The 25,996-nt window shown below is 42.5% G+C and overlaps 1 protein-coding gene across 1 annotated transcript in view; it reads right to left on the bottom strand.

The window, feature by feature from the left end:
- The window catches only part of LOC124789762 (zinc carboxypeptidase-like), a 44,682-nt gene extending 19,143 nt beyond the window's left edge, over positions 1-25,539 (bottom strand). Inside the window, exons 1-5 of the mRNA XM_047257217.1 lie at positions 25,482-25,539; positions 21,112-21,274; positions 16,294-16,430; positions 4,963-5,038; positions 3,031-3,175 (exon numbers count right to left, since the gene is read on the bottom strand). Of these exons, the coding sequence (XP_047113173.1) occupies positions 3,031-3,175; positions 4,963-5,038; positions 16,294-16,430; positions 21,112-21,267 (514 nt within the window). The 5' untranslated portion in view covers positions 21,268-21,274; positions 25,482-25,539. The remainder of the gene's footprint in view (positions 1-3,030; positions 3,176-4,962; positions 5,039-16,293; positions 16,431-21,111; positions 21,275-25,481) is intronic.
- Between the last annotated feature and the right edge of the window lie 457 nt (positions 25,540-25,996).

The following is a 25,996-nucleotide window of genomic DNA, read 5'->3' as shown; positions in this document are numbered from 1 at the left end:
AACCATTTCAAATAAAATTTGTCTCCTAAAGGTATTTGTAACCTCTTTTTTACTTAATGACTGGAAACTGATAAAACAAAGGCTAATTTATTCTTGCACCCTCATTAAAAGTCAAATTTTCGTTTGATATAATAATCAGATCTGCGAGAGACAAGAACAGTGATGCAAAGCTCCTGCCCCATAACGACAGTGTGGAATAAAATGACACTGGATTTGGAACTTCCGTACTGTTGTGCTGTTTGAGGCTTTCCCAGCGCTGCATCTGCTTGATAGGTTCCCGGGAACTACGCCGGATAATATTGTAAAAACCGCACAATATTTCAGCGAGACAACTGCCCGCCATCTTCATGTGCTACTGTCGCGTCGCTTTTCTTTCCCCCCTTTATTGATTTTCAATTCCCCCCCAAAGGGGGCCGGCTGGCAGCAGCCTAGTACGCTGCTCTACAGCCTACAGGCTTTTATTTTAAAAAGAGAAGAAGAAAAGAAACAAGAAAAACAGGCGATGAAACGGTGACGTAAAGTGTAAAATGGCGGAAAAACGCGGAAAGTTAAAACAGAAAGCAAAAGGGGTTGGCAATGTTAATAAAAGACACAGGAATCAGCCAAGTAACATAGTACACACACAATTAAAAAACACGACGACAGTCTGGTTTCTGTTCGCAAGAGTTAAAGGCACACCCAGAGACAGTATGATGGCCGTTCGCAACACTTCCCAAAAAACACAACACGGAACACTCACTGTAGAACACTCACTGTAGCACACTGCACGAAAGTGTCGGCAGAAAGATGACACTCCCGAGCCAAAGGCAGATGGGGTGGGGGGGACCTGGAGAAGGGGGAAGAACAAGGAGAGAGGAAGGAAACAAACGAAAAAGGGGGAAGGGAACCAAGGAGGGAGAGGACTAATGAAGGGGGAGAAGGGCAGACGCAAGAGGGAATGAGAGGAGGCAGAGGAGGGAAATGTAAAAGGACTTGGAGGAGAGAAGGGGGCAAAGAGAGGGCTGGTGGGGAAGAAAGAGGATGGAAGGGGGGGAGAGGGAGCCCAGGAAAAGGACAGAGAAAAGAAGGGGGAGTGAGGGTCAGAGTTGATAGGAGGGATAAATGGAGGGAGAGAGGGCATCATCCGGGAAAGGAGATGTAGTGTGTAGAGATGGAGGGTAGGGGGGACACAACAGTGCCGATATGGCAGGGGGTGGGGATGGGAGAGGAGAGGAGCAACCAGGGGGTGAGGGGGATCAAGGCGGCGGGAGGTGTAGAGAATGCGGATACGTTCGAGGAATAGGAGCAGATGGGGGAAAGGAATGAGATCATAGAGGATCCATGTGGGGGACGGGAGGCGTATACGGAAGGCGAGGCGGAGTGCATGACGCTCAAGGATCTGGAGGGACTTATAGAATTTGGGGGGGGGGGGGCGATATCCAGGCAGGACTGGCATAACAGAGGATGGTACGGATTAAGGATTTGTAGGTGTGGAGGATGGTAGAGGGGTGCAACCCCCATGTCCGGCCAGAGAGGAGTTTGAGGAGTCGGAGGCGGTTGTGGGCTTCGGATTGGATGGAGCGGAGATGAGGGATCCAGGTGAGGTGACGGTCAATGGTGAGGCCAAGGTAGGTGAGGGTGGGGATGAGGCGGACAGGACGGGCGCAGACAGTAGGGGAGAAGTCCAGGAGCCGCAAGGAGCGAGTGGTATGACCTACGATGATTGCCTGGGTCTTGGAAGGATTGATTTTCAGGAGCCACTGGTTACACCATGCAGCAAAAAGGTCAAGGTGATTCTGGAGAAGGTGTTGGGACCGTTGGAGGGTAGGAGCGAGGGCGAGGAATGCACTGTCATCAGCATATTGCAAGAGGTGCACTGGAGGGGCGGGGGGGGGGGGGGGTTGGGGCATATCTGCCGTGTACAGGAGGTAGAGGAGAAGGGAAAGGTCAGAGCCCTGGGGCACACCTGCAGAGGGGTAGAAGGTGTGGGAATTGGCATTATGGATGGTAACATAGGAGGGGCGGTGGGAGAGGAAGGAGGCCATCAGACGGATGTAGTTGATAGGAAGGGCGTAGGTTTGGAGTTTAAACAGGAGACCGGGATGCCAGACACGGTCGTAGGCCTTTTCGAGATCAAGGGAGACAAAAATGGCGGAGCGACGGGAGTTAAGCTGGAGGGAGAGGAGGTGAGTGAGGTGGAGGAGTCGGTCATCAGCAGAGAAGGAAGGTCGAAAGCCACATTGGGTGTTGGGGAGGAGGTGGTTTTGGCGGGGGTGGTGATGGATGCGCCGGGAAAGGATGGATTCCAAGAGCTTGCTGAACACCGATGTGAGACAGATAGGACGATAGGAAGAGGCATCAGATGGAGGCTTGTTGGGTTTCGCGTCGCTGAGAAGCTCGTCAATTTATATGTTGGCTTTCTAGAACAGCGTAGGCGCCAGCGGGGACATAACGTCATCGAAGACCAATCGTAGACGGCGTTGAATGCCAGAGCCCTCTGCTGGAGAAACGGGTCGCGGTCTGCAGAAGCGCGCCGCGGCGCGGGAAAATGCGGCCGGGAGCGACGGACCCCGTTTGCGCGCCAACATCTCGCTGAAATGTTGTGCGGTTTTTACAATATTATCCGGCGTAATTCCGGGGAACCTATCAAGCTTGCGTCCGGCGGTTAGAATGGAAGGCTAGGCCACTCGCTGTGGAAACTTGTGCCTCCGTGTTTTGACCCACAGTCACGCTTAAGGGTTAAAATTTACAGCGGTTCTACTAAGCTTCGATTAACTCATCAGAAGGGTAACACGCAAGATATGAAGTATGTGTTCGCTCGACGATGCAGGTTTACGTGGAGAGTGGCGTGAACATCAAGCTCGGCTAGCCTCGGTGGCGCCAGTTTCTACGGAGAGTAGAGAACATCGCAAAGCAAAGCAAAAATGGCGAGTACAATTATGGGTGGTCAGTATGAGGGCCCCTATTAAAATTCTGACAAATGTGATTAAGCGTTAACGATCGGCTCGTAAATACTGCATGAAAAATTGACGTGACGCCGTGTTTACTCACCTCCCTCGATGACGACTGCGGGGTTGCCGGTGCCGTAAGAAATTTTGACTCCGCGTATTTCGCGGCCCTCGTAGCTGCTGCCGCCCACAACTGTTGTCACGACGCTGGGGTATGAAGCGGCCAGTGAGTCAAGCCATGCGTAAATCTGAAGGGCAAAACAGAACAATAATAGCACGCATCTGTGTTTGTGGGGATGAGAAGTATTTGTTGTGGGGAAAGTGAAGGAAGAGAAACTGGAGGTAACTGAGGATAGGCACATTAAACGGAGAGGTAAAAATTACGGAATGAAAATGTGAGACTGAAGAGGTGACATAGGAACATCTAACAAAACAATATGTGCAAAAGAAAATGTGTGCAGTATCTCAGGTGGGATTGTGTAACTTAAGTAATGAAGCATATTAGGCAATCAGGTAGCCAGTATCAAGGTGAGAGTACCGAATAAATTGGAGAACGAGATGGTAATGAGCGAAAAATAATAACGACAATAAAGGAACCCGCTTTAAAGTGATAGGATGCGAACATTTATCCTCTTGAAACCTCCTTTCTCTCCTATTATTCACGTGTCCATGCTTCGTGAAACTGTATCAGTACGGTTAAAAACTCATCAGTGCTTTAGATCGATAATCTAGTCACATTGTCTCCTTTCTACTTTTTAAATGCATGGAAAAAGTTTAGTTGATAGTCGCACCGACAAACCTTAATAAGTAATCTGCTAATGATATGTAATAGCAAGGGCTAAGGTCCAATGCCCAACCACAATAAAGAAATAATGATTCAAAATACGTCATTCCATTGTCATACTACCAAAGTAGCATTTAAGCTGCGGTTTTAAATGTGACAGTTCTGAGAGTACTATCCAGTACCTGTTAGTTTCTCCCCGTTTTTATTTGCGTTATGTATGCAGCTGTACAACAAACGTTTCTCTTCATTAGTAGACGAAATATATTTTTTTAATAAGATACTCCTTTTTCTTCTCCCACAACTGTTTTGTACTGTATCACGTCTTTATTATTTACTTCTTAATTTACATGAAGCTCAGCGTTATGCTTACTATATTAGTCACGGTTTTGCAGCCGATTCTATGCCCTCGTCGCCTTCCTATGCGAGAACCAGCCAACACAAGCAGTCATGTGCAGACTAAAAAATTTTGGAAACCAAATCATCTTCATCGCTGAAGACCACGGCACGTCATTCCATCCTCCGTGTGATCATCTGACGGCACAAGGCGAGCGGTGCACGTCGATGCTGTGGAGTGACAGGAAGACAGGCCAGAGGTGTGCGTGATCGCAGTCCCACTGCTAATAGCTGGTTAGCCACAGTTTCCGTTGACACATTTGAACTTACAAGCCCTCTTATCTGTGCTGTGGTTGTTGTACAACCAGACACTGCCGCCCTTAAAATGTAACGATTCTGAAAGGCGTCTGTGTTGTGTGGATGTCCAGAACCTTGTCTATAGGTGTGGGAATATTCACATGCACGTTGCACAACTGACGCAGCATGTCCAACTTGTGTGGTAATTCTTCGGAAGATAACTCTGCCATTCGGAGGGCCAGAGTTTGACCCCCTTCAAACACGCTCAGTTCGCTGTAGAAAGCACGAGTGCGTCTCCGTGGAACAGATCACTGCTTGCTTCACACGTTTGCACTACGCTGAGCATCCTGGCTGTGAGTATTCCCTATTAAAGAATTGACATTGATGGCGCTCTGATAGCTGTTCCACTGCGCTATCTGTTGGCGGACGATGTTGGAACCATTATCAGTACATATACTATCCCCCAGGTGGCATATGATGCTTTGTTGTAGCATGCTAAACTTGACATTTGTGTAATTGTTTGCAAAGAAATAAAGTAGCATTCCTTGAGAATTTCTTAAATACATAAATACATCTTTGTCGTTTATTTTGCGACTTAGCCTACCAAAAGTATCGACTCACCTCATCCACAGTGTAGTAGTCGTCCCAACCAAAGGATGCCCTCGCCTGCTTTGCAGGACGTTCAGCGTCAATAAGTCTGTAATAAGTGAGAGAACGTTAGTCGACATCAACATATAATGACTAAAGTATGACCAAAACCTAGCTGAAATTGAAATGACGACCATTATTCCACATTAATTTAATTATTTATTATAAAGTTCGACGTGTCAATCGTGGTCGAACCTCTTTGCCCACCATCGGAGTCTAATATCTCTGGAAGACGCACGTCCACGAAGCTCTCGCTAAGTTCTACATCTACATCTACATCTACATTGATACTCCGCAAGCCACCCAACGGTGTGTGGCGGAGGGCACTTTACGTGCCACTGTCATTACCTCCCTTTCCTGTTCCAGTCGCGTATGGTTCGCGGGAAGAACGACTGTCTGAAAGCCTCCGTGCGCGCTCTAATCTCTCTAATTTTACATTCGTGATCTCCTCGGGAAGTATAAGTAGGGGGAAACAATATATTCGATACCTCATCCAGAAACGCACCCTCTCGAAACCTGGCGAGCAAGCTACACCGCGATGCAGAGCGCCTCTCTTGCAGAGTCTGCCACTTGAGTTTATTAAACATCTCCGTAACGCTATCACGGTTACCAAATAACCCAGTGACGAAACGCGCCGCTCTTCTTTGGATCTTCTCTATCTCCTCCGTCAACCCGACCTGGTACGGATCCCACACTGATGAGCAATACTCTAGTATAGGTCAAACGAGTGTTTTGTAAGCCACCTCCTTTGTTGATGGACTACATTTTCTAAGCACTCTCCCAATGAATCTCAACCTGGTACCCGCCTTACCAACAATTAATTTTATATGATCATTCCACTTCAAATCGTTCCGTACGCATACTCCCAGATATTTTACAGAAGCAACTGCTACCAGTGTTTGCTCCGCTATCATATAATCATACAATAAAGGATCCTTCTTTCTATGTATTCGCAATACATTACATTTGTCTATGTTAATGGTCAGTTGCCACTCCCTGCACCAAGTGCCTATCCGCTGCAGATCTTCCTGTATTTCGCTACAATTTTCTAATGCAGCAACTTCTCTGTATACTACAGCATCATCCGCGAAAAGCCGCATGGAACTTCCGACACTATCTACTAAGTCATTTATATATATTGTGAAAAGCAATGGTCCCATAACACTCCCCTGTGGCACGCCAGAGGTTACTTTAACGTCTGTAGACGTCTCTCCATTGATAACAACATGCTGTGTTCTGTTTGCTAAAAACTCTTCAATCCAGCCACACAGCTGGTCTGATATTCCGTAGGCTCTTACTTTGTTTATCAGGCGACAGTGCGGAACTGTATCGAACGCCTTCCGGAAGTCAAGAAAAATAGCATCTACCTGGGAGCCTGTATCTAATATTTTCTGGGTCTCATGAACAAATAAGGCGAGTTGGGTCTCACACGATCGCTGTTTCCGGAATCCATGTTGATTCCTACATAGTAGATTCTGGGTTTCCAGAAATGACATGATACGCGAGCAAAAAACATGTTCTAAAATTCTACAAGAGATCGACGTAAGAGATATAGGTCTATAGTTTTGCGCATCTGCTCGACGACCCTTCTTGAAGACTGGGACTATCTGTGCTCTTTTCCAATCATTTGGAACCCTCCGTTCCTCTAGAGACTTGCGGTACACGGCTGTTAGAAGGGGGGCAAGTTCTTTCGCGTACTCTGTGTAGAATCGAATTGGTATCCCGTCAGGTCCAGTGGACTTTCCTCTATTGAGTGATTCCAGTTGCTTTTCTATTCCTTGGACACTTATTTCGATGTCAGCCATTTTTTCGTTTGTGCGAGGATTTAGAGAAGGAACTGCAGTGCGGTCTTCCTCTGTGAAACAGCTTTGGAAAAAGGTGTTTAGTATTTCAGCTTTACGCGTGTCATCCTCTGTTTCAATGCCATCATCATCCCGTAGTGTCTGGATATGCTGTTTCGAGCCACTTACTGATTTAACGTAAGACCAGAACTTCCTAGGATTTTCTGTCAAGTCGGTACATAGAATTTTACTTTCGAATTCAATGAACGCTTCACGCATAGCCCTCCTTACGCTAACTTTGACATCGATTAGCTTCTGTTTGTCTGAGAGGTTTTGGCTGCGTTTAAACTTGGAGTGGAGCTCTCTTTGCTTTCGCAGTAGTTTCCTAACTTTGTTGTTGTACCACGGTGGGTTTTTCCCGTCCCTCACAGTTTTACTCGGCACGTACCTGTCTAAAACGCATTTTACGATTGCCTTGAACTTTTTCCATAAACACTCAACATTGTCAGTGTCGGAACAGAAATTTTCGTTTTGATCTGTTAGGTAGTCTGAAATCTGCCTTCTATTAATATTGAAATAAGAGCTAATTTATTTGATATTACATTTTAGACTAGTGTATTTGTTTCTTCGCCAGGTTATCTATTGAAGGTTTCGCTTTTATGAGCGTATTTAGATGGAAGAATAAGTGTTTCCTAAAGGCCGATAGACGTTAGTTTTTTTACATTTTAGTCATAAATTTCTGGAAAGCGCAGATCGTTATTTTTTTTGCCTAGGCCTGGTGGTTCAAAGTTAAGTTAACTCGTGTCTGTCACACAGAGTTTAGATAGTTAATTAAAATTTTCGAAAGTAAGTTTGAAAGTTTGTTTACATTAGCGTTTAGTTGTGTATTAGTACGGGCTATGAAACTTCAGTGCTCTTGTGTCAAGTAATTCTCTGCATTTGTGTAAATTAAGTGTAAATTTTTCTATCAAATCATGTGTAACAAATTTGGTAATTGCCATAGAAATCTGAAGGAGGGGGTGTTCTGTGAAGGCTGTAGGTTAAGGTTTCATAGGACCGTAGCGGCGAGAAAACGGGGGAAGATAATGAGGTTCTTCCATGGCAATGTAGGTTATGTAGAAAGGACAGAAAAATCGCTGTACAGGAGGCAAAAATTTATGTCCTTAAGGCTGAATTAGAAAACGCGTATTTGGAATTATCTAGGCTAAGGAGGGAAAAAGAAACGGGGTTCTGGGAAAAGGTAGCAAGCGTAGGGCGAGAAAGGGAATCTGTTGGAAAAACTTCAGAAATTCAGTTAGTAAATCAGTTTGGCTTGCTATCTGAAGTAGTGGAGGAAGGGCCTCATCAAGATGTAGTTGAATGTCGGCTGAAGCAGAAAAAAAAGACTGGTCGGAATCAAATCAGAATAGAAAAAGAATTCTGCTTCTAGGTAGCAGTCATAACAAGGGTGTAGCCAGCAGCTTCAGGAAAAATAAGGTGAAGGGTACCAGGTCACAAGTTATGTGAAACCGAGTGCTAGCCTTAGCCAAGTGACAGGAAACTTAGGTCAGCTGTGCAGGGATTTTGAGAAGGAATATCAGGAAATTACAGTTGGGGGAGCAGGAAACAGCCTGGCTATGACTCCAAGATATAGTATTAGTTGTGACCTGAATAAAATAGGAGCAGAAACTGGGCACTTAAATGTGGGGTTTGTGGAGGTCTTTCAGCACCATGATCGGCCCTGCGTAAATACTGCTTAAGGCATGTTAACACAGAGCTGAACAGGATTCTCCATACACCGGCAAAATCCCACATAGGTGTTGTTCCAGTTGATGCTGTTGGTAGGTGGGGATACACTAAACATGGCCTGCACCTACATAGGAAGGGGAAAGATAGTTAGCTTTTCTATTAGCAAATACTGTAAGGGGGCCATAGTCACACATGGGACGATCCCTGTGATTAATGGGACCTGGCAGACAGATTCTTTAGGTTAAAGCCAAAGTCTAGAGAGACAATAGTCAAGAAAAATAGAATAAAAGAAGCTTCATGTACAGTGAACAGGGGTGATTCTACAGGCAGAATCAGTTTCCTTCATCAAACTAGCAGGGGAATAAAAAATAACGTAGATGAGCTGTTAGTGTGTTCAGATGATCTCAGAAATAAGAATAAGATTGATATATATTTCAGTGTGAACACTATGTAACTGTGATGATGGAAAGTTTCTGTATGAATGAGTATCATTTAGCATCTTACATTTGCAGATCTAGCATGGATAAAGGACGAGTTTCCATTTACGCAAAACAAGGGTACAAGAACAAAACTGTAGAAGTAAGTAAATTTTGAGTCGATCAGCACTTTGAACGTTGTGTTGTGAACTACAACTGCGTAATGCAGTTTCGATATTAGCAACAGTGTACAGGTCCCCATTAGGAGATTAAGACCTATTCATAAAGAAGTTTGAGTCCCAATTATGCTATCTATCAGACAAAACGAAGAAGTTATTCCAGAATGAGATTTTCACTCTGCAGCGGAGTGTGCGCTGATATGAAACTTCCTGGCAGATTAAAACTGTGTGTCGGACCGAGACCAGTATTAATCTGCCAGGAAGTTTCATATCAGCGCACACTACGCTGCAGAGTGAAAATCTCATTCTGGAAACATCCTCCAGGCTGTGGCTAAGCCATGTCTCCGCAGTATCCTTTCTTTCTGGAGTGCTAGTTCCGCAACGTTCGCAGGAGAGCTTCTGTAAAGTCTGGAAGGTAGGAGACGAGATACTGGCAGAAGTGAAACTGTGAGACCGGGCGTGAGTCGTGCTTCGGTAGCTCAGATGGTAGAGCACTTGCCCGCGAAAGGCAAAGGTCCCGAGTTCGAGTCAGGTCGGGCACACAGTTTTAATCTGCCAGGAAGTTTCAGAAGAAGTTATTAATATTTGGTGATTTCAGTGTAATCTTTCTAGGCAATTCTGATAGGAAAAGTGAGCTAGAAGTGTTATTAATGATCAATTTCCCTACACATATAGCTCAAGGCAGTACTACTCTTATAGATAATGCATTTGTACAGCAAGAGGATTTAAATCTAACATATGCTTTCCCTGCGATAAAGGGATTGTCAGACCATGACCCACAGCTGATTAACTTACAAAAACTAGCAGGGTGAACAGTTCAGAAATCTTTAAGGAAAAGTGTAAGGCTGGTCAACCTGATATCTATAGAGAACATCAGAGAAAGTTTAAGAAATGTTAGTTGGGGAGATGAAAATAATGAGCCAAATGCTAATGGTAAATGCAGTTATTTCCCGATACATTTATATTACTTTTTGAACACTGTTGCCCCCAAAAAATTACTAAATGTAACACCAAACAGTTTTCAATGAAAATTTGGGTTACTACAGATATTGAAGAGTCTTCCAAAAGTAAAAGAAAATTGTGTGAGGCAACAAGAATTAGTGAAGACCCAGAAGTAATTTTACACTGTAAAAATTATTATAACATTCTGAGAAACGTTGTCAGAAAATCAATATATATGTATATTGGAGATGAAATTAACAACTGAGGAAGTAAAATGAAATCAGTGCACAATGTTGTAAGAAGAGAGACAGGAAAAGTAGTCACTGGGATAGATAGTATTACTATTAAAGAGAATGAGACCATCTTAACCAAGTGAACACAAGTAGCCAATGTATTAAAAACCATTAAGTGTAGGTGAAAAACTTTGTTAGAATACCTCAAAAGAAAAAGCCAAGCTGTACATTGAAGATTCAGTTTTGAGACATCCTTGTCAAATTAATTTTCATCTAAGAATCTCTTGTAAAATAAGGAAAATCATTACATCTTTGTGAAATGGCTTCAAAATGGCTCTGAGCACTATGGGACTCAACTTCTGAGGTCATTAGTCCCCTAGAACTTAGAACTAGTTAAACCTAACTAACCTAAGGACATCACACACATCCATGCCCGAGGCAGGATTCGAACCTGCGACCGTAGCGGTCTCGCGGTTCCAGACTGCAGCGCCCAGAACCGCACGGCCACTTCAGCCGAAATCTTTGTGAAATAAATGTTCTGTTGCAGTAAGATATTAAAACAATGTGGAGCAGTTACAGCTGATGTTATGAGTCACATCTGTAATGCTTCACTAACTCAAGGTATTTTCCCAGACAGGTTAAAATAAGCCATTGTCAAGCCTCTCTACAAAAGAGGGGACACTACAGATGTCAATAATTACCGACCAGTATCCTTGCTTACAGCATTTTCAAAAATTGTCGAAAACGTAATGTACTCAAGAGTGGTTAGCCATCTCAACAGCAATGGAATCACATTTTGGATTTCGAAATTACTGTTCCACTGAGGCAGCAATACACAGTTTTACTGCCAAAATAATAGAGTCTTTAAATAGTAAAATGTCACCAATAGGAATTTTCTGTGACTTATCCAAAGCATTTGATTGTGTGAACCATGACATTATGTTACAGAAATTACATTCCATGGTATAAATGGAATACATTACGAGTGGTTTAAGTCATATTTACGGAAGAGGAAGAAAAAGTTTCTTTATATAGTTTAAGTGATTTAAGGAAGTTTCCCACTTCATCCAACTGGAGTGAAATTGCAGTAGATGTTCCACCGGCTCCGATTATGGGTCTCCTTCTGTTCTAAATATATGTGAATGACCTCCCTTTTTATCTGAGGCAAGAAGCTAAACTGATACCGTTTGCTGATGATACAAGCATCATTATTAATCCAGTGAAAGAAACTCCAATAGAAAATGATTCAAATAATGACTTTGGAAAAGTTATTGATTGGTTTCCAGCGAATGGGCTTGCTCTGAACTTTGAAAAGATACAGTACATCCAATTTTCTACTGCAAGGAGGACAATTCCTTCAATAAATATAACACATCAACGGAAGTCAGTAGCCAGGGTAGAAAATACTAAGTTTTGGGTGTACTTATAGATGAGAATCCTAATTGCAAAATTCATATTTTGGATCTCCTAAAGCGACTATGTTCAGCAAATTTTGCAATCAGAATAATTGCTAATTTTGAGGATTCATAAATTAGCAAGCTAAAATACACCACAAGATCAAAAGCATACTTTTTCATATTAGGTGCATTGTGCTGCCACCTACTGCCAGGTACTCCACACCAGCGACCTTAGTAGTCATTAGACATTATCAGAGAGCAGAATGGGGCGCTCCACAGAACTCACGGACTTCGAACGTGGTCAGGTGATTGGTTGTCACTTGTTTCATACGTCTGTACGTGAGATTTCCAAACTCCTGAACATCCCTCGGTCCACTGTTTCCGATACGATAGTAAAGTGGAAACGTGAGGGGACATGTACAGCACAAAAGCGTACAGGCTGACCTCGTCTGTTGACTGACAGTTGAGGAGGGTCATAATGTGTAATAGACAGACATCTATCCAGGCCATCACACAGGAATTCCAAACTGCATCATGATCCACTGCAAGCACTATGACAGTTAGGAGGGATGTGAGGAAACTTGGATTTCATGGTCGAGCGGCTGCTCATAAGCCACACATCACGCCGGTAAATGCCAAACGACGCCTCGCTTGGTGTAACGAGTGTAATCATTGAACGATTGAACTGTGGAAAAACGTTGTGTGGCGTGACGAATCACGGTACACTATGCAGTGATCCGAAGACACGGTGTGGGTATGGTGAACGCCCGGTGAACGTCATCTGCCGACGTGTGCAGTGCCAACAGTGAAATTCGGAGGCGGTGGCGTTATGGGGTGGTCGTGTTTTTTGTGGAGGGGGCTTGCGCCCCTTGTTGGTTTGAATGGCACTATCACAGCACAGGCCTACATTGACGTTACGTTCTTGCTTCCCGCTGCTGAAGAGCAATTCGGGAATGGCGATTGCATTTTTCAACACGATCGAGAATCTGTTCATAATGCACGGCCTACGGCAAAGTGGTTACACGACAATAACATCCCTGTAATGGACTGGCCTGTACAGAGTCCTGACTTGAATCCTGAACACCTTTGGGGCATTTTGGAACGCCGACATCGTGCCAGGCCTCACCGACCGACATCGATACCTCTCCTGAGTGCAGCACTCTGTGAAAAATGGGCTGCCATTCGCCAAGAAACCTTCAAGCACCTGATTGAACGTGTGCCTGCGAGAGTAGAAGCTGTCATCAAGGCTAAGGGTGGGCCAACACCTTATTGAATTCCAGCATTACCGATGGAGGACACCCGAACTTGTAAGTCTTCTCAGCCAGGTGTCTGGATACTTTTGATCACATAGTATACTTTCATATTTTCCCTCTCTGATGTCAGACGGAACAATATTTTGGAGTAACTCAACACTTATGCAAAAGGTATTCACTGCTCAAAATAAAGTGGTTAGAGTAATGTGTGGAGCCCATAGCCACACATCTTGTAGGCATCTGTTTAAGAGATACCTCACAGTACATTTACTCAGCAATAAAATTTGTTCTCAGCAACATGGACTAGTTTAAAAACAACAGTGGCAGTCATGATTATTATATCAGCAGAAAGGAAGACTTGCACTATCTTGTACTTAACCTATGTTTGTCACAGAAAGGGGTAAAATACGCTGCCGTAAAACTTTTCGATAAATTACCAGAAGAAATAAAATGTCTGACAGACAGCAGTAATAGTTTTAAAAATAAACTGAAATCATATATCCTTGACAACTCCTTACATACCACAGATGAATTCTTGAATAGGAATAAATAAATCTATAAGTACAATATAAGCATTTTGTGCGATTTAAGGGGGTAGGTAATAAAAATTTTAGCTTCTTAAAAAAAAAGAAAACTTTATTCATGTGTACATTTCGTATGCACTTGACACGCCCCACAACATAACGGTTACCGTGAGATTGATCAATGGAACTCATAACTAATTAACTTTCTAGCGACTCCAGGTACGTCATACTCGTGAAGAGTTTCGCAGTCAATTCTTGGTAGTAGATGAGTGGTAGCTAGGCCATTGCAAAGGATAATTGGCTGAGAGGTAACATTCATCCTCTCTACTTATGAAAATCTACAAAACGCAGCAGTCAACTGAGACAGTCTTCCTGACAATGTTTTGCGTAGTCGAATATCCTCCATAGGGTCAATTTTTGAAGGGAGGGAGAGAGAGAAAGATAAAGATGAATAGGACCTATTGGAAGATGCGTAATTGAGACTAGAAAAAAATGAAAGAGCAATTTGAGAATAAAAGAGGCTTTTTTCACTAGCGGAATAGCTCTTTTCCATCATCCCCGCTACTGTCAGACACTGCTGCCTTGTTTCCGCATGTTTCTTGTTCACTTTGTCCGACACGCGAGAACGAACTTCGGCAAATGATGGTCTTCCACTTGTAAGGATTTTTGATCTCATACTACGATTCAAAATATCATTTGTATTTCTTTTCTACAGTGGACATTGAGAGCTCTTCTAATAGTTTCCCAAGTTCTTGAATAGTTACCTAGTTTGTTTTAAGGATTCCAGCTGCAGTTACATGTGTCGCAGCGTCTGAGGATACGAAATGTGCTATTTTTTTCCAGTGCACCATTATCTAACCATATTGTGGAGTTTATTATACGTTTCCCTTAGGGTACCATAATTTCAGCTTTAGTTACTGATACCTCACATTTACCGCTTACTGTTGTATTAATGATCACTTGACCCGATAGTTGTAGAACGATTGCAGAGGCCGTTAATATATTCTTATCATCAACATCGAACTACACCAGTTATAAAAACGTACAATACGCAGTAGTCGACTGATCTGATGTCTGACAATGTTTTTTGATGCTGGGGATCCTATACAGGAGCACTTTTTTGTTTGTGTATGTGGAAAGGGGGGGAGGGGGAAGGACAGAACGAGAGAGATATAGAGAGGCAAAAGTTCTGTCCTGTGTTCAATGGCTTATATGGTCTTCACAAACTGAACTCGCAAACCCGCTCCGCTTAAAAGACAGATGTATGACACAGAGCCAGTTCGAAGAAAACCAGAGCATGGATACTACTAACTGTAAGTGTACCCTTAGCTATTTATCATATAATGTGCAAATCATATTGCTGTTCTCTCCGATTTCCATACAGCTGAATATACGAGATGTCTTCGGATTCTCAAAGTTTCGAATAGGGCTGCATCTTCAGAGCGTGACGTTTTTTGCCGTGTTACTAGCCAATGTCAATTCCATTAAAGAAAAGAGCATTTCTAAAGTATCCGCATTTATTGTCAATAGTAAGTAAATATTACAAAGTGTAAGTGTTAGAATAATTTGCGATTAATAAAAACAAGTTTTAGTATTATAGTGTAAGGAAATGTTCTTCTTTTCCTCTACCCATCTCCCACCCATTAAATTAATACCAGATGCTGCGTAAGCTCTTGAGCGACGTCAGACGGCACCAGTCTCTAGTGTCCTATTACATAATTCAAACAGCAACATTACACTCGTAATTAACTGTATCACAAAGTAACACTAGGAGTGCTATAAGCCAGAAACTATTTATTTAACACGAAGTATATTCGTCTCAAGACACAAATGGAACTACAGACTTGTTCCAGTGACGGAAGGTCAGCATTTCAACGTTTGTGAGGGGTTAAACTTACAGGGAAGAGTGCCGAACCAAGAAACTTGCTGTGGCGGATGAGCTTTTTGAGTTGCCTCATCCCAGCACGTATCTCCATCTGAGGGTGACCTTCCATTTAGACATAAAATCAGGTGAGAACTTCCTGTCGTTGCTGCAACAGTGATGCTGCTTTCAGAAAGATAACTGTCGTAGATTTTAAAAGCAGCTTCACATAGTTATCGTTGAAGTTTTGAATATGGGCCGCGAAGCCCATATCATATCGTGACTTCAGAAATCAATACCGAAGTGAGAAAACTAATTTTATCAAATAAACATACAGAATGAGCAGTACGAGTGAGATTTTTTCAAGCTGGTATAGGTCAAAAACATTATGTGACGTCAAACAAACGAATCATTTTCCAAAGCTTCCAGTCATTGCGTGCCGTCACCCTAGCGACAGTCAACTTCACCCTAGATATAAGTTGAACCACAAGCGATAGTGCTTCAGCGCTCTGAAGCTCAGCGTAAGCAATGCTAACAGGCAGGAAGACCGGGAAACAATGAGGATGATGGAGAACACCTTATTATGTGCTTTGCAGCTCCCAGATACTATACTAATTGGGGCTCGATTCCTCTCTGTTCTGATTACTGCAATGTGAAACTAAGAGAATTATACACAGATAAAATATGCTGTCTAAATTGAACACCCTGACTGTCTTTTAACGGAATTTTTAATTATATTTTACTGCTTCGGGCCACACAAATAAATTAAGTACCGGTTCGAATTATCAGCAAGTCGTGTTCGAATGATTTGAATACGTTTTAGAGTAACGTTAAGTAGACATCAAATGACGCATTCATATCGTTTGATAATGATTGCTAACAAGACTAAACCGGTATACTTATATTAAGCTCCAAAACACTTTGTGAACTTTGACAGCAAACGAAAATTCAAAAATTTGTAACTCAGTATCATTGGTGATGGGCACTTACTTTTGCACGTCTTCTACGTAGACAGAAGACTTCATACCCTTCTTTTCGAGCGCTTCCAGAAAGTTGTTCTGCATTTCCGGCGATACCATGATGTCTGCCGTCCTGTTGACGACTCTGGCATCCTTCCAGAAAAGGATCTGTTTTGGAACAAAAATCACCAATTGTGTAACTCATTTTGTAAAAACTATAGATATCACAATGGCGTTTACCATAAAATTTACTGTCGTTTATATTGTGGAAGACAGCTTGTTGGCAGCTGCCTCACGTCTAGACTTGGCGAAGACCGAACATTCTGGAAGTAGAAGAAAAAGATGGCGGAACAGCAGCAGGCTTTCAGTGTTAGAGGATAGGCTTCTAGAGCACCGTCAAAATTCATGAAATTTTTCATCAGTCTTTGCTTTGAGACGTACATTCAATTCTATTAAAAATGTTTTATAAACTAAAGCAGACGAACCCGGTCGCAAAATTTAAGGGAACGCTTGGACACAAAGAAATTTCGTGTTACCTCTAGCAATTTTGTGTTCTACAAGCTATGAAATTATTTTCAGTAGCTGGTTATTCACTGTTTGACTGTTGCTAAGGGACAGAGACATTATTGGACAGGAATAATCATAGGCGATGATGTATTACATGAAACACAGTACATACGTAATAGAGGTAGAGCGGTATATTTATAACGAAAAACGGTACAGATATAATCACATGGCAAAGCAGGATAACAGACATAAGTGACGTTCATTTCTACACAGGTCAGACTCTTGACATAAAGGTCGATAACGGACTCTGAATGAGGAGCATGCCCTCCTCGGGGACTAACGCACATTTCGCACCTGTTACTCATGTTGGCTAACAAGCTCTTGAGGAGTTCCTGAGGGTTATATTTCCACTCCTCTGTCATGGCGGTTTTCGGTACTTGCGCAGTTCTTGGAGGGGATGGCTTCTAAGAGCATCTCAGGCACGCACTGTAGGGTATAAGTCCACGGAGTACGCAGGCCATTCCGTACATTCTATATTTTCACTTTCCAGTGTGTCCGACACCTCAGCTGCCCTAAACAGACGGATAAGATCCTCAATAATCTCCCTGCAATACCGCTGGCCGTAACGGTACCTAGCGCAAAGATATGCTGCGGCGTTGGACCATTGTACATAATGCCTGCCCACACCATAACGCCTAGGCCATACCGATGACGTTCATGAATATTCCGTGGTGCGTAAAGTGTTCCTATTTCTCTCTCTCCACACTAACTGGTGGGGACGAACACATGCCACAGTGAAGCGGGATTCGTCGGCGAACATCACCCCGGACCACAGTAGCTGACGCCAATCAATACGCTCCCTGCCCCAAAAAACTCCTTCTAGACAATGGTGTGGTTGAAGTGAGATGCATTTAACAGGCTTCCGAGAATACTAATCAGTCTAATCGCCGCGAAATGGTTCTGGTAGAGACACATGTACCGGTCATGTTTGCACGGTTTGCAGAGACCTGGCTAGGAGCGAGACGTCTGTTCCTTGACGGCATTAGGGCTACGTATCGATCCTTTTGCATTATGGTGGTTCGTCGACGACAACCAGCTTGTTTTAGCATAGAATTTCCACCTTCAACGGCCATTTTAATCGCGAGATGACACTTTTGGACACTCCAGTTATTTTGGCCACGGTAGCGACGATTTGACCGACGTCGAACCGTGAAACTGCTCGTCCACGTCGTAAGTATTTAAATGATTTCTTGCAGATATGTTGCCGCACCACATGGAATGTCGCACTAATCAGTTCGGCAATAACATCCGTCAAACTATGTAATGCATAACTCTCGAATCCGTAGAGAGCGATCGTGCACAGGCTTCGCTGCAGTTAACAAGTCCCGCTCTCTGCATTTTCTTTTCCTGTCATTGGTCGGGTGTTCCGTAGCAATTGTCGGTTGTTCTGTAGCAACTGTCAGTTGTTCCTTAGCAAGTCTCGGTTGTGCCTTAGCAGCTGTTTAGCAGTGTAACCGTTTAGTGAAGTAAATCTTAGGTTTTGAGCACGTTTCCTGGCTACCAGATACATAGCTCAGCGTTGAGCAGCTTCCTTTGTTTTTTCGGATGTTCACAGATCTCTTAAAATGTTTATGTGCTTGTTCAAAATGGTTACCTCTATTTAGGCTTTCCGAAATAACTGTAATGAAAAAAGTAACATGCATAAGCTTAACAACTTTGAGAGGAAGGACAGAACTTGGTTATACCGACACATGATAGGAAAAGCCGAAAAATTTAGTTTTATGAAAGAGAAAGGAAAGAGATGTGTTATGTTGTGTGCTAGCTGGCTAATTGCGACTGCCTCTTGTGTCTGAGGTACATATCTGTAAACTATTCGGCTGTATCCGAAGATAATTTAATTACCACAGTATGACACTAAGAGGTTTTAGTGAAGGCTAGAGTCGATGTGCGCACTTTAACTCCATAGTTTTGTCAACTACAGCTGCAGTTTCTGACATCATTGAGGCACCAGCTCCAGTGGCTGATCAGCGTATGCATTGCTGAAGCTGCGGCTAATGCAAACCCGCTCACTAGAATAGTCGTCGTTGCAGCTGCAGATATTGACACGTAGCTCACATATTGTCATTGCCCAACAGCAGCCTCCAAGCGAGTGTTTCACCTCAGCCTGGTAGTAAAATAAGCGTTCCTTCTGAATTACCTGACAGATAATGCTGTTAGTAGAAATATACTTGATGTTTCAATGTCTCCGCACCAAACGTCTAGGAATGATAGATTGCATCCTAGGGAACAACTTCTGTTAGAGGCAAAATGTTCGCTGATGCTACCTCGCGATGCTAGCCATCTTTTATTATTGATTATGCCCCTGCGAGACGGGATGGATTAAGCACTTTGCGAAGTGCTTATGCTATGTGTGTTGCCTATAATATAGTCATCTATTCCACATTAAACTGGGTGGGCCGTATTTCTAAAATATCTTTCGCCCCTTAAAGACACTAATTCTTAAGATTTTCTTGTTGAAAATCATCTTAATCACTTTAACAATTTACGGAGGTCGTGTGTAGATGCAGCACACCTCACTAGTAGACCCTCGAAGTTGAATGAAATCGCCGGCTTCTGTGACCGACCGGTTCTAGGCGCTTCAGTCCGGAACTGAGCTGCAGCTACAGTCGCAGGTTGGAATCCTGCATCGGGTATGGATATGTGTGATGTCCTTAGGTTGGTCAGGTTTAAGTAGTTATAAGTTCTAGGGGACTGAGGACCTCAGATGTAAAGTCCCATAGTGCTCAAAGACATTTGAACCATTTTCAATGAAATCTCGTTGTCCCAAACACAGTGAATTATATGAAAAGACTACTGGGATCGCTGAAAACCGTAAGCGAACGTTATGTCGCTAACACTTCTTGTTCCCCATCACGTGATCTATCAACCCTGAAAATTTGATGCAAAGACTTTGTATCTCCCTCTATACACTTAGTGATTCATTAATACAGTTGCGTTGTTGTTGCTACCAAGAACGTCACATGTTCCAAAATTTTAGATATCAAGAAAAAGTTTTTGTCAAAGTGACGCCATTTTTAAAAACAAGCGGAGCCCTGCAACTACATAACACTTCAAAGTAAATTTTATGTGCACTGTTTGACTGTATGAACTGAGATAATTGTAACTGCTAAAATATTTACTGGGAACTCAGTTCTTTCATTTAAATCCTATAAAATCTTGTAACTGACAACATGTAATGTATAATTATATATCACTATCTACATATACTCAGTGTTAAAATCCTTTTTTTTTTTTTTAATGACATGTCTTATGTTCTTGAAGTGTAAGCCCAACATTTACGTTTTATTTTACATCTGTCTTTAACTTTATACTCTATGTGGTTTCTTCGTTTATGAAGGATATGTTCTTCCGCACGCGCTCTTGTGTGTGTGTGTGTGTGTGTGTGTGTGTGTGTGTGTGTGTGTGAGAGAGAGAGAGAGAGAGAGAGAGAGAGAGAGAGAGAGAGAGAGATGTTCAAATCGTAGTTTGTGCCACATCATGCTGCAAGTCTTGAAGTATTCACCATTACGTCAGCCAGATTCACCCAGTCAGGGTACAGGTAGGTCACTCTTTCTCAGTCTTTCTATTTCAGGCCACTTTGGCGACATGTGTGTCACGAAGATAAGACGAAATAATTAGGACAGTACGAACACCAAGGCTTGGAGTGAATAAAATTTCAGAGCTAGAAGGGAATCGAACCCAGGACCCTGCAATTGAGAGTCAGTGACTGACCACTAGATGTGGTGCTCGGATTTCTAATACTATACAGTCCTAAAAGATGACCCTTGTCCTAAACCACACCCATTCTGTAGCAATCCAACTCGTTCATCAGCTTGATGTCCAGTGTTTCATTTAAAAGATTGCAGGCAGCTACAGAATCAGTGTCTTCAAAAGGGCCATGTTTCTCTACTAAACCTCGGAGTGAATTAGTAGTGTCGGAAGGACTTCAGGTGGAAGTAATGTAAACAGAACTGCCAGTTACGCATTTACTGTCAGTGAATTGACATAATACAGCTGGCAGAATTACTTGAAAGATCCTATTACCTTACAGTCGCATTCATTGACCCTCAATAACGAACAGAAGTGTTATTTCTAAGATATGGCTGTATGGTACCGTGGCTTTGTAAGTGAACAAATTCTTATTCTATGAATGATTCGAAAAACAACGAATGGCTAGGGCTGTGCACTATCATAAGCAGTAATAGCATGATAGGCTGATTTCAAAAATAAAGTAAATAAATAAGAGAACTGCGAGAACTGTCAAAGTATCTACTTGAAACTGACATGAGCAGAGGGTACTTACGTCATTGTGGTACTTGCCGGCGAGCGCGTTGAGGAACTGCACGTGGTGCTTGTTTTTTGGCGTCACGCGGTACACACGGTGGCCGTCGAAGCGTAGGGGCTCCCCAGCTGCCAGCGACAGCGCCGCCAACACCAACAACGCAACTCTCCACAGCATCCTGAAACTGGAACCAGTGTCCGTTGCTACACTGCGGCAATCTTTGTGGGGTTGTACGAGTGTGTTGCACTAAGGAACTCGAAACTCGCTGGAAGGATAGTAACATGAAAGGGTCTAATATCAAGTTTTTGCAAACGACCTCTGTACAGTGCAGTTGAGGTGAAACATAACTATTGCTTCAAAATTTGTCAGTTACTGTTGCTTTATAATTGTTCATTTGTTATTTTAAAAAATAATGGTACCTGCTTTATTGGCCAAGTAGTAGGATTACAGCCAACGTTTCACGAAACAGTGTTGCAGAAAAACTGAAATTTCACTTAGTTGTGTTTGTTACATGATTTTTAACGATTTTAGTAACGCCTAACTCAATAGCGAAGAGTCAAATCGTTTCATTCTGATTTTGGTGCTCAATCCCCTTCAGAAAATACTGCTTATAATTGCTTTCCAGAATTTCGTTGGAGACGTGATTTCTGTTGTTTCATTTATCGATAACACCGCTCGGGCGTCTTTAAGTTGGCAACGGAATCGCAAGTTTCCGTCAGACGCCGATAGCAGTGGTGCGGGATCCGGTAGAGCCGGCAGTGCACGCCAGCTGAGCCGTGCCTCCTGCTGCGGCCGCGGTATAGGCTGGCTGGCGGCAGCCACGCAGCCCACTCGCGTTTGGAGCCTCTCCGCTGTCTGATGCTACGCAGACGCCGCCTAGTCGCGGCTCCGACACCATCGTCCTTGTTGCAGTGCACGCAGCGTCTTCCTTTTTGACACCGGTTGCTCGACTCTTATTTCTTGCAGCGTCATTTGTAATGAGTCTTTGTGCGCTTGGAGAAATACGAGTTAAGAAAATGTTATGTTTACTGTTTCATTTGTAATTTGTTCCCTAATCATTTCTGCTCCTGTCCAGTTATCCTACGATTACAGTTGTCGCACGACTTTGCAGCCCACCTCTCCTTACCGCCGTGAAAGAAGTTGTACACAATAATTTCACAGGTGATGAATTTTGTGATGGTTTGTTGTTCCAAAACACGTCCATGATGTGTGCAAAATGACTGAGGAGAATCAGAGGCACCCTTAGGCATATCGAAGACTGACGTTTATTCCATTTTACATCTCTTCCCACTGGATGCTGGACAATTTCATTGAAATTTGAAAACAGGCTTGTGTCAATCAGTGTAAGGAAACCCTCTGAAAATTCCACTGAGGAAATGTAATATCTTTATACATCATCATAGCAAGAGAACAAATGTGGATATATTCATTCTAATGGGAAACTACGTAGTTAATTAACTTTACGGCTATTCCAAGAGAAACCGAAAGCAATAGTAGTGGTTCGTTCATTAAGCACTTTCAAGAATATTATCGCCTGTTTCTTCCGTTAAATTCAAAATATCGCTATCCCTGCCTTAGAGACACGAGGAACAGTTAATCCTGAATCGTACACAACAATTTGTTTTCCACAAGTCGCCAAAGGGATCAATAAAACAACTGAAAACGTGTTATCATTCTTCACGATCGCAATTCCACCTGTCACACAACACGTTGAGCAATTGATTATTTGACAGAGAAAAACATCGAATTAATTCCTCATTGCCCCTATTTGCTTTATTAATTGTCTAACGATTCTTTTAATCATCTTTTTGGGGTACCAACACCAAATTGGATTAAATGTTTCCTGAACCTATTTCAAGACAATCAAGAAGGTAACTTAAAAGTTTAAATGGAGAACATTTTGAAGCCCAGTAGACGATTTCAGTCTAACAGGTGTTTTCTGCACTTTGTTTTTGTAAAAATTTTAAAGGGGACTCGTATCGAGAAATAGAGTTCCGTTAAATTTCTCTGATTTTCTCTCTGCGTCATAATGCACAGTGCTAACAAATGTTTCGACTACCGTTGCTGGCAGCTTTCATCAAAATGTCTACTTGTCATGCGTAATAATAATTGTGATTTGGCCACATCTAACAATCATCAGGCAGCAATATAAAGTCTCCCTGCATATAGGGGAACAAATGTGGATATGATATTCGTTCTAATAGGAAACTAAGTAGTAATTAAATGTTTGGATGTTCCAAGATGAACCCAAGTCAACAACACAGATTGGTTCGTTAAAATATACGAAATACAATTTTTCAAGATCTTGGAAAAATTTTTTTGCTAAGCAGTCAATTAGCCATGGAATCCAAACCTTACATTACGAAAAATAACGTACAATATCTGGTTCAAAATGTGCAGTACATTCATATATCCAAAAGCGTGCTCCTTTTGTAAGACAGATTCATCAGACAAACTGAGTACAACCGCCGACAACAAATTATATTTTAACAAAAAGTCTGCTGGTGTATGAAATTCGCTGTGATTCTACTTTTACTATCCTTCCAATGGCCTATAAGAAAAGGACGACAACTTGAAACTTTATGATTGATATACTAGCAGTTTCAGTTTTACAGCTGAATTCAAACCATTTGTGGTGAGAATGCGTATACGACTCTCGACAAGCAATAAACGTTTATGGCGTTAAAAAGAGTGTCTATTCTGAAAACAATCATTAGTGTTTTATTATATCTTAGTACTCTTTCAGATTAATATTCACTCCTTTTCAGTGCAGAGTTTTGTTTTTAAAGCCATAAACGTTCGTTGCTTGTAGAGAGTGGTATACACATTCCCATTATAACTGGTTTGAATTCAACTGTAAATGGGTTACCATCAATACACAGTACCCTAAGAGTGCAAAGACGGAAAATGTCAGTGGCCTAATAAACTCACTGGACAAAAAATTAGTCATCTCATTGTGCCCGCACAGATGAATCGTTAAACCTTTGTAGATGGCGCAGCGATCAAATCACGCTCTCATCCAGCCGTGCACTGCTTGTATGTGAACGTAACGCAGCGTCGATCAGCGTGACATTTATGTTTCACGCGGGCATGGCACTTATACATGAGTAAATGTAAGGAGGTAACAGAGTGGCAAAATGTGGCAATCGTGTTTGGCTGCTCCCATGGACATATGGTGGGTGAAGTTGCTGGATTTGTTGGTGTTTCGTAATGGACTCTTTAGCATTTCTACAAGAAACTGTGCAACACATATGGCCACGAAACACTGTGGCAGATTTATTTCACGGGTAGTGAATAAGAATCGGTTCCAGACTCGACGTGAATTACTGTATGCATCGAATGAAGGTCCATCCCCACATTTTAGTGGGAGAACATTGCGACGGAAACTGCATAAATGAACATCTTAAGTCGGTCACCTCGGAAGAGGCCAATTACTCACACAGCCACTTAAAGATAACATCAAAGTTCATCGGGATGAAAGAATACATGACTGGTATTATGAACACTCCCTCCCCTGTTACATCTCTATTGGCGTGCAAAATCACCAAACTTTCCATGGAAGATCTGTGAGACACTTTGGAACAGCGAGCTAAACGCCGGTCTCAGCATCCCCGCAATTTGGAGGAACTGCGCGATCGAAATCTCCTCAATGAGTGCCTCAACCCGGATACGACGTAGCCCCACGAACTTGTAGTCTCACTTTCTAAGCGAATTCGTGTGGTTATCAAGTTCAGGAGCAGAATTACGCGATACTAAAAAAACGTTTTGCTATGATTTCTCTAAGGCTGTTTACATTTTTGTCCGGTATTGACTACGGGTAATACTAATTTCGTGTACATCCTGAGTTAAGCACAAGGATTTTAACCTGATATCATTACCGGTAAGTTTGACGTCTTTCACATAAGAATGAGAAATGCTGTTGTGTTCTGTAAGCATTCGTGTAAGCTGTTACGTTCTGTAAGCGCTTCTGTAAGATAGTTTTTTGGCAATTTTGCTTTGTGCATAGGAGCATCTGATGATGGGGCTGACAGTTTTAAAATCGGCTATGCATTAAAGAAGTTACAAAACCTTTTTGCAGCCCGAGGCTATTTTATTTATAACTTCAGGTCTGGTTTGTATCCAAGCTGTTCCTACAGTGGTGTTTTTTATGACCAAGCGATCATCAATGGATCCAATCACTCTACAAATGGTGCTGGTATAAGATTATTAACAAACATACTAAGGCTTACGTTATTGGTCAATGCTGTCATAAAAATAAAATTGTTACTGTGACGAATACTGTCACTTTTATCAATAAATTCCGTATTTTAACGTAAAAGTAGAAACGTACTCCTGTAGATCTAGTCACTTTGCACTGACGAGAAGATATGGCAGATCAAGTTCGTACTTACTGTAGTGTCAGGTCCGTGTGATAGCCAAATCTCAGCGCCGTGGTAGCTTTATAGTGGATGGGGCGTCTTATCAAGACACCTGCGCGGCCAGCAGGCCACAGGGTCACCCGAGCACGTCCTCCTGATATCTTCAAGTGCCGGTTTATCAGTCTCGAGGGATCACTTGATACACTCACTTTGAAATCAGTTCACAGACTATACACTGCGAGATACCAAGCGAGTGGGTTTATCCCTTAACTTCCCAGCGTGTCCATGCGGACGCAGTTGTTGAATAGTTTTGTTCTTTCTTCATTGTCAGCTTTCAATTGTTTTTAGCTGTGGCTATCATGTATTCTTGTCGGAAAGGGTCTGAAATTTACGTTCATTGTTTTAACTCCTCATTGTTTCCGCACACAATGTGACTGTGAAAGTCTGTGTTGTAGTAAGTGCTCTGACAACAACAATGGAGCACACTGAATGAAGTAAGTAATGTTCTATGAAGAACTACTTCGTTTTCCCAATTGAAAATGTCTGCT

The sequence above is a fragment of the Schistocerca piceifrons genome, chromosome 3, assembly GCF_021461385.2.
Source record: "Schistocerca piceifrons isolate TAMUIC-IGC-003096 chromosome 3, iqSchPice1.1, whole genome shotgun sequence".
NCBI classification, from domain to species: Eukaryota; Metazoa; Arthropoda; class Insecta; order Orthoptera; family Acrididae; genus Schistocerca; species Schistocerca piceifrons.
This window is presented reverse-complemented; position numbering and strand designations above follow the sequence as displayed.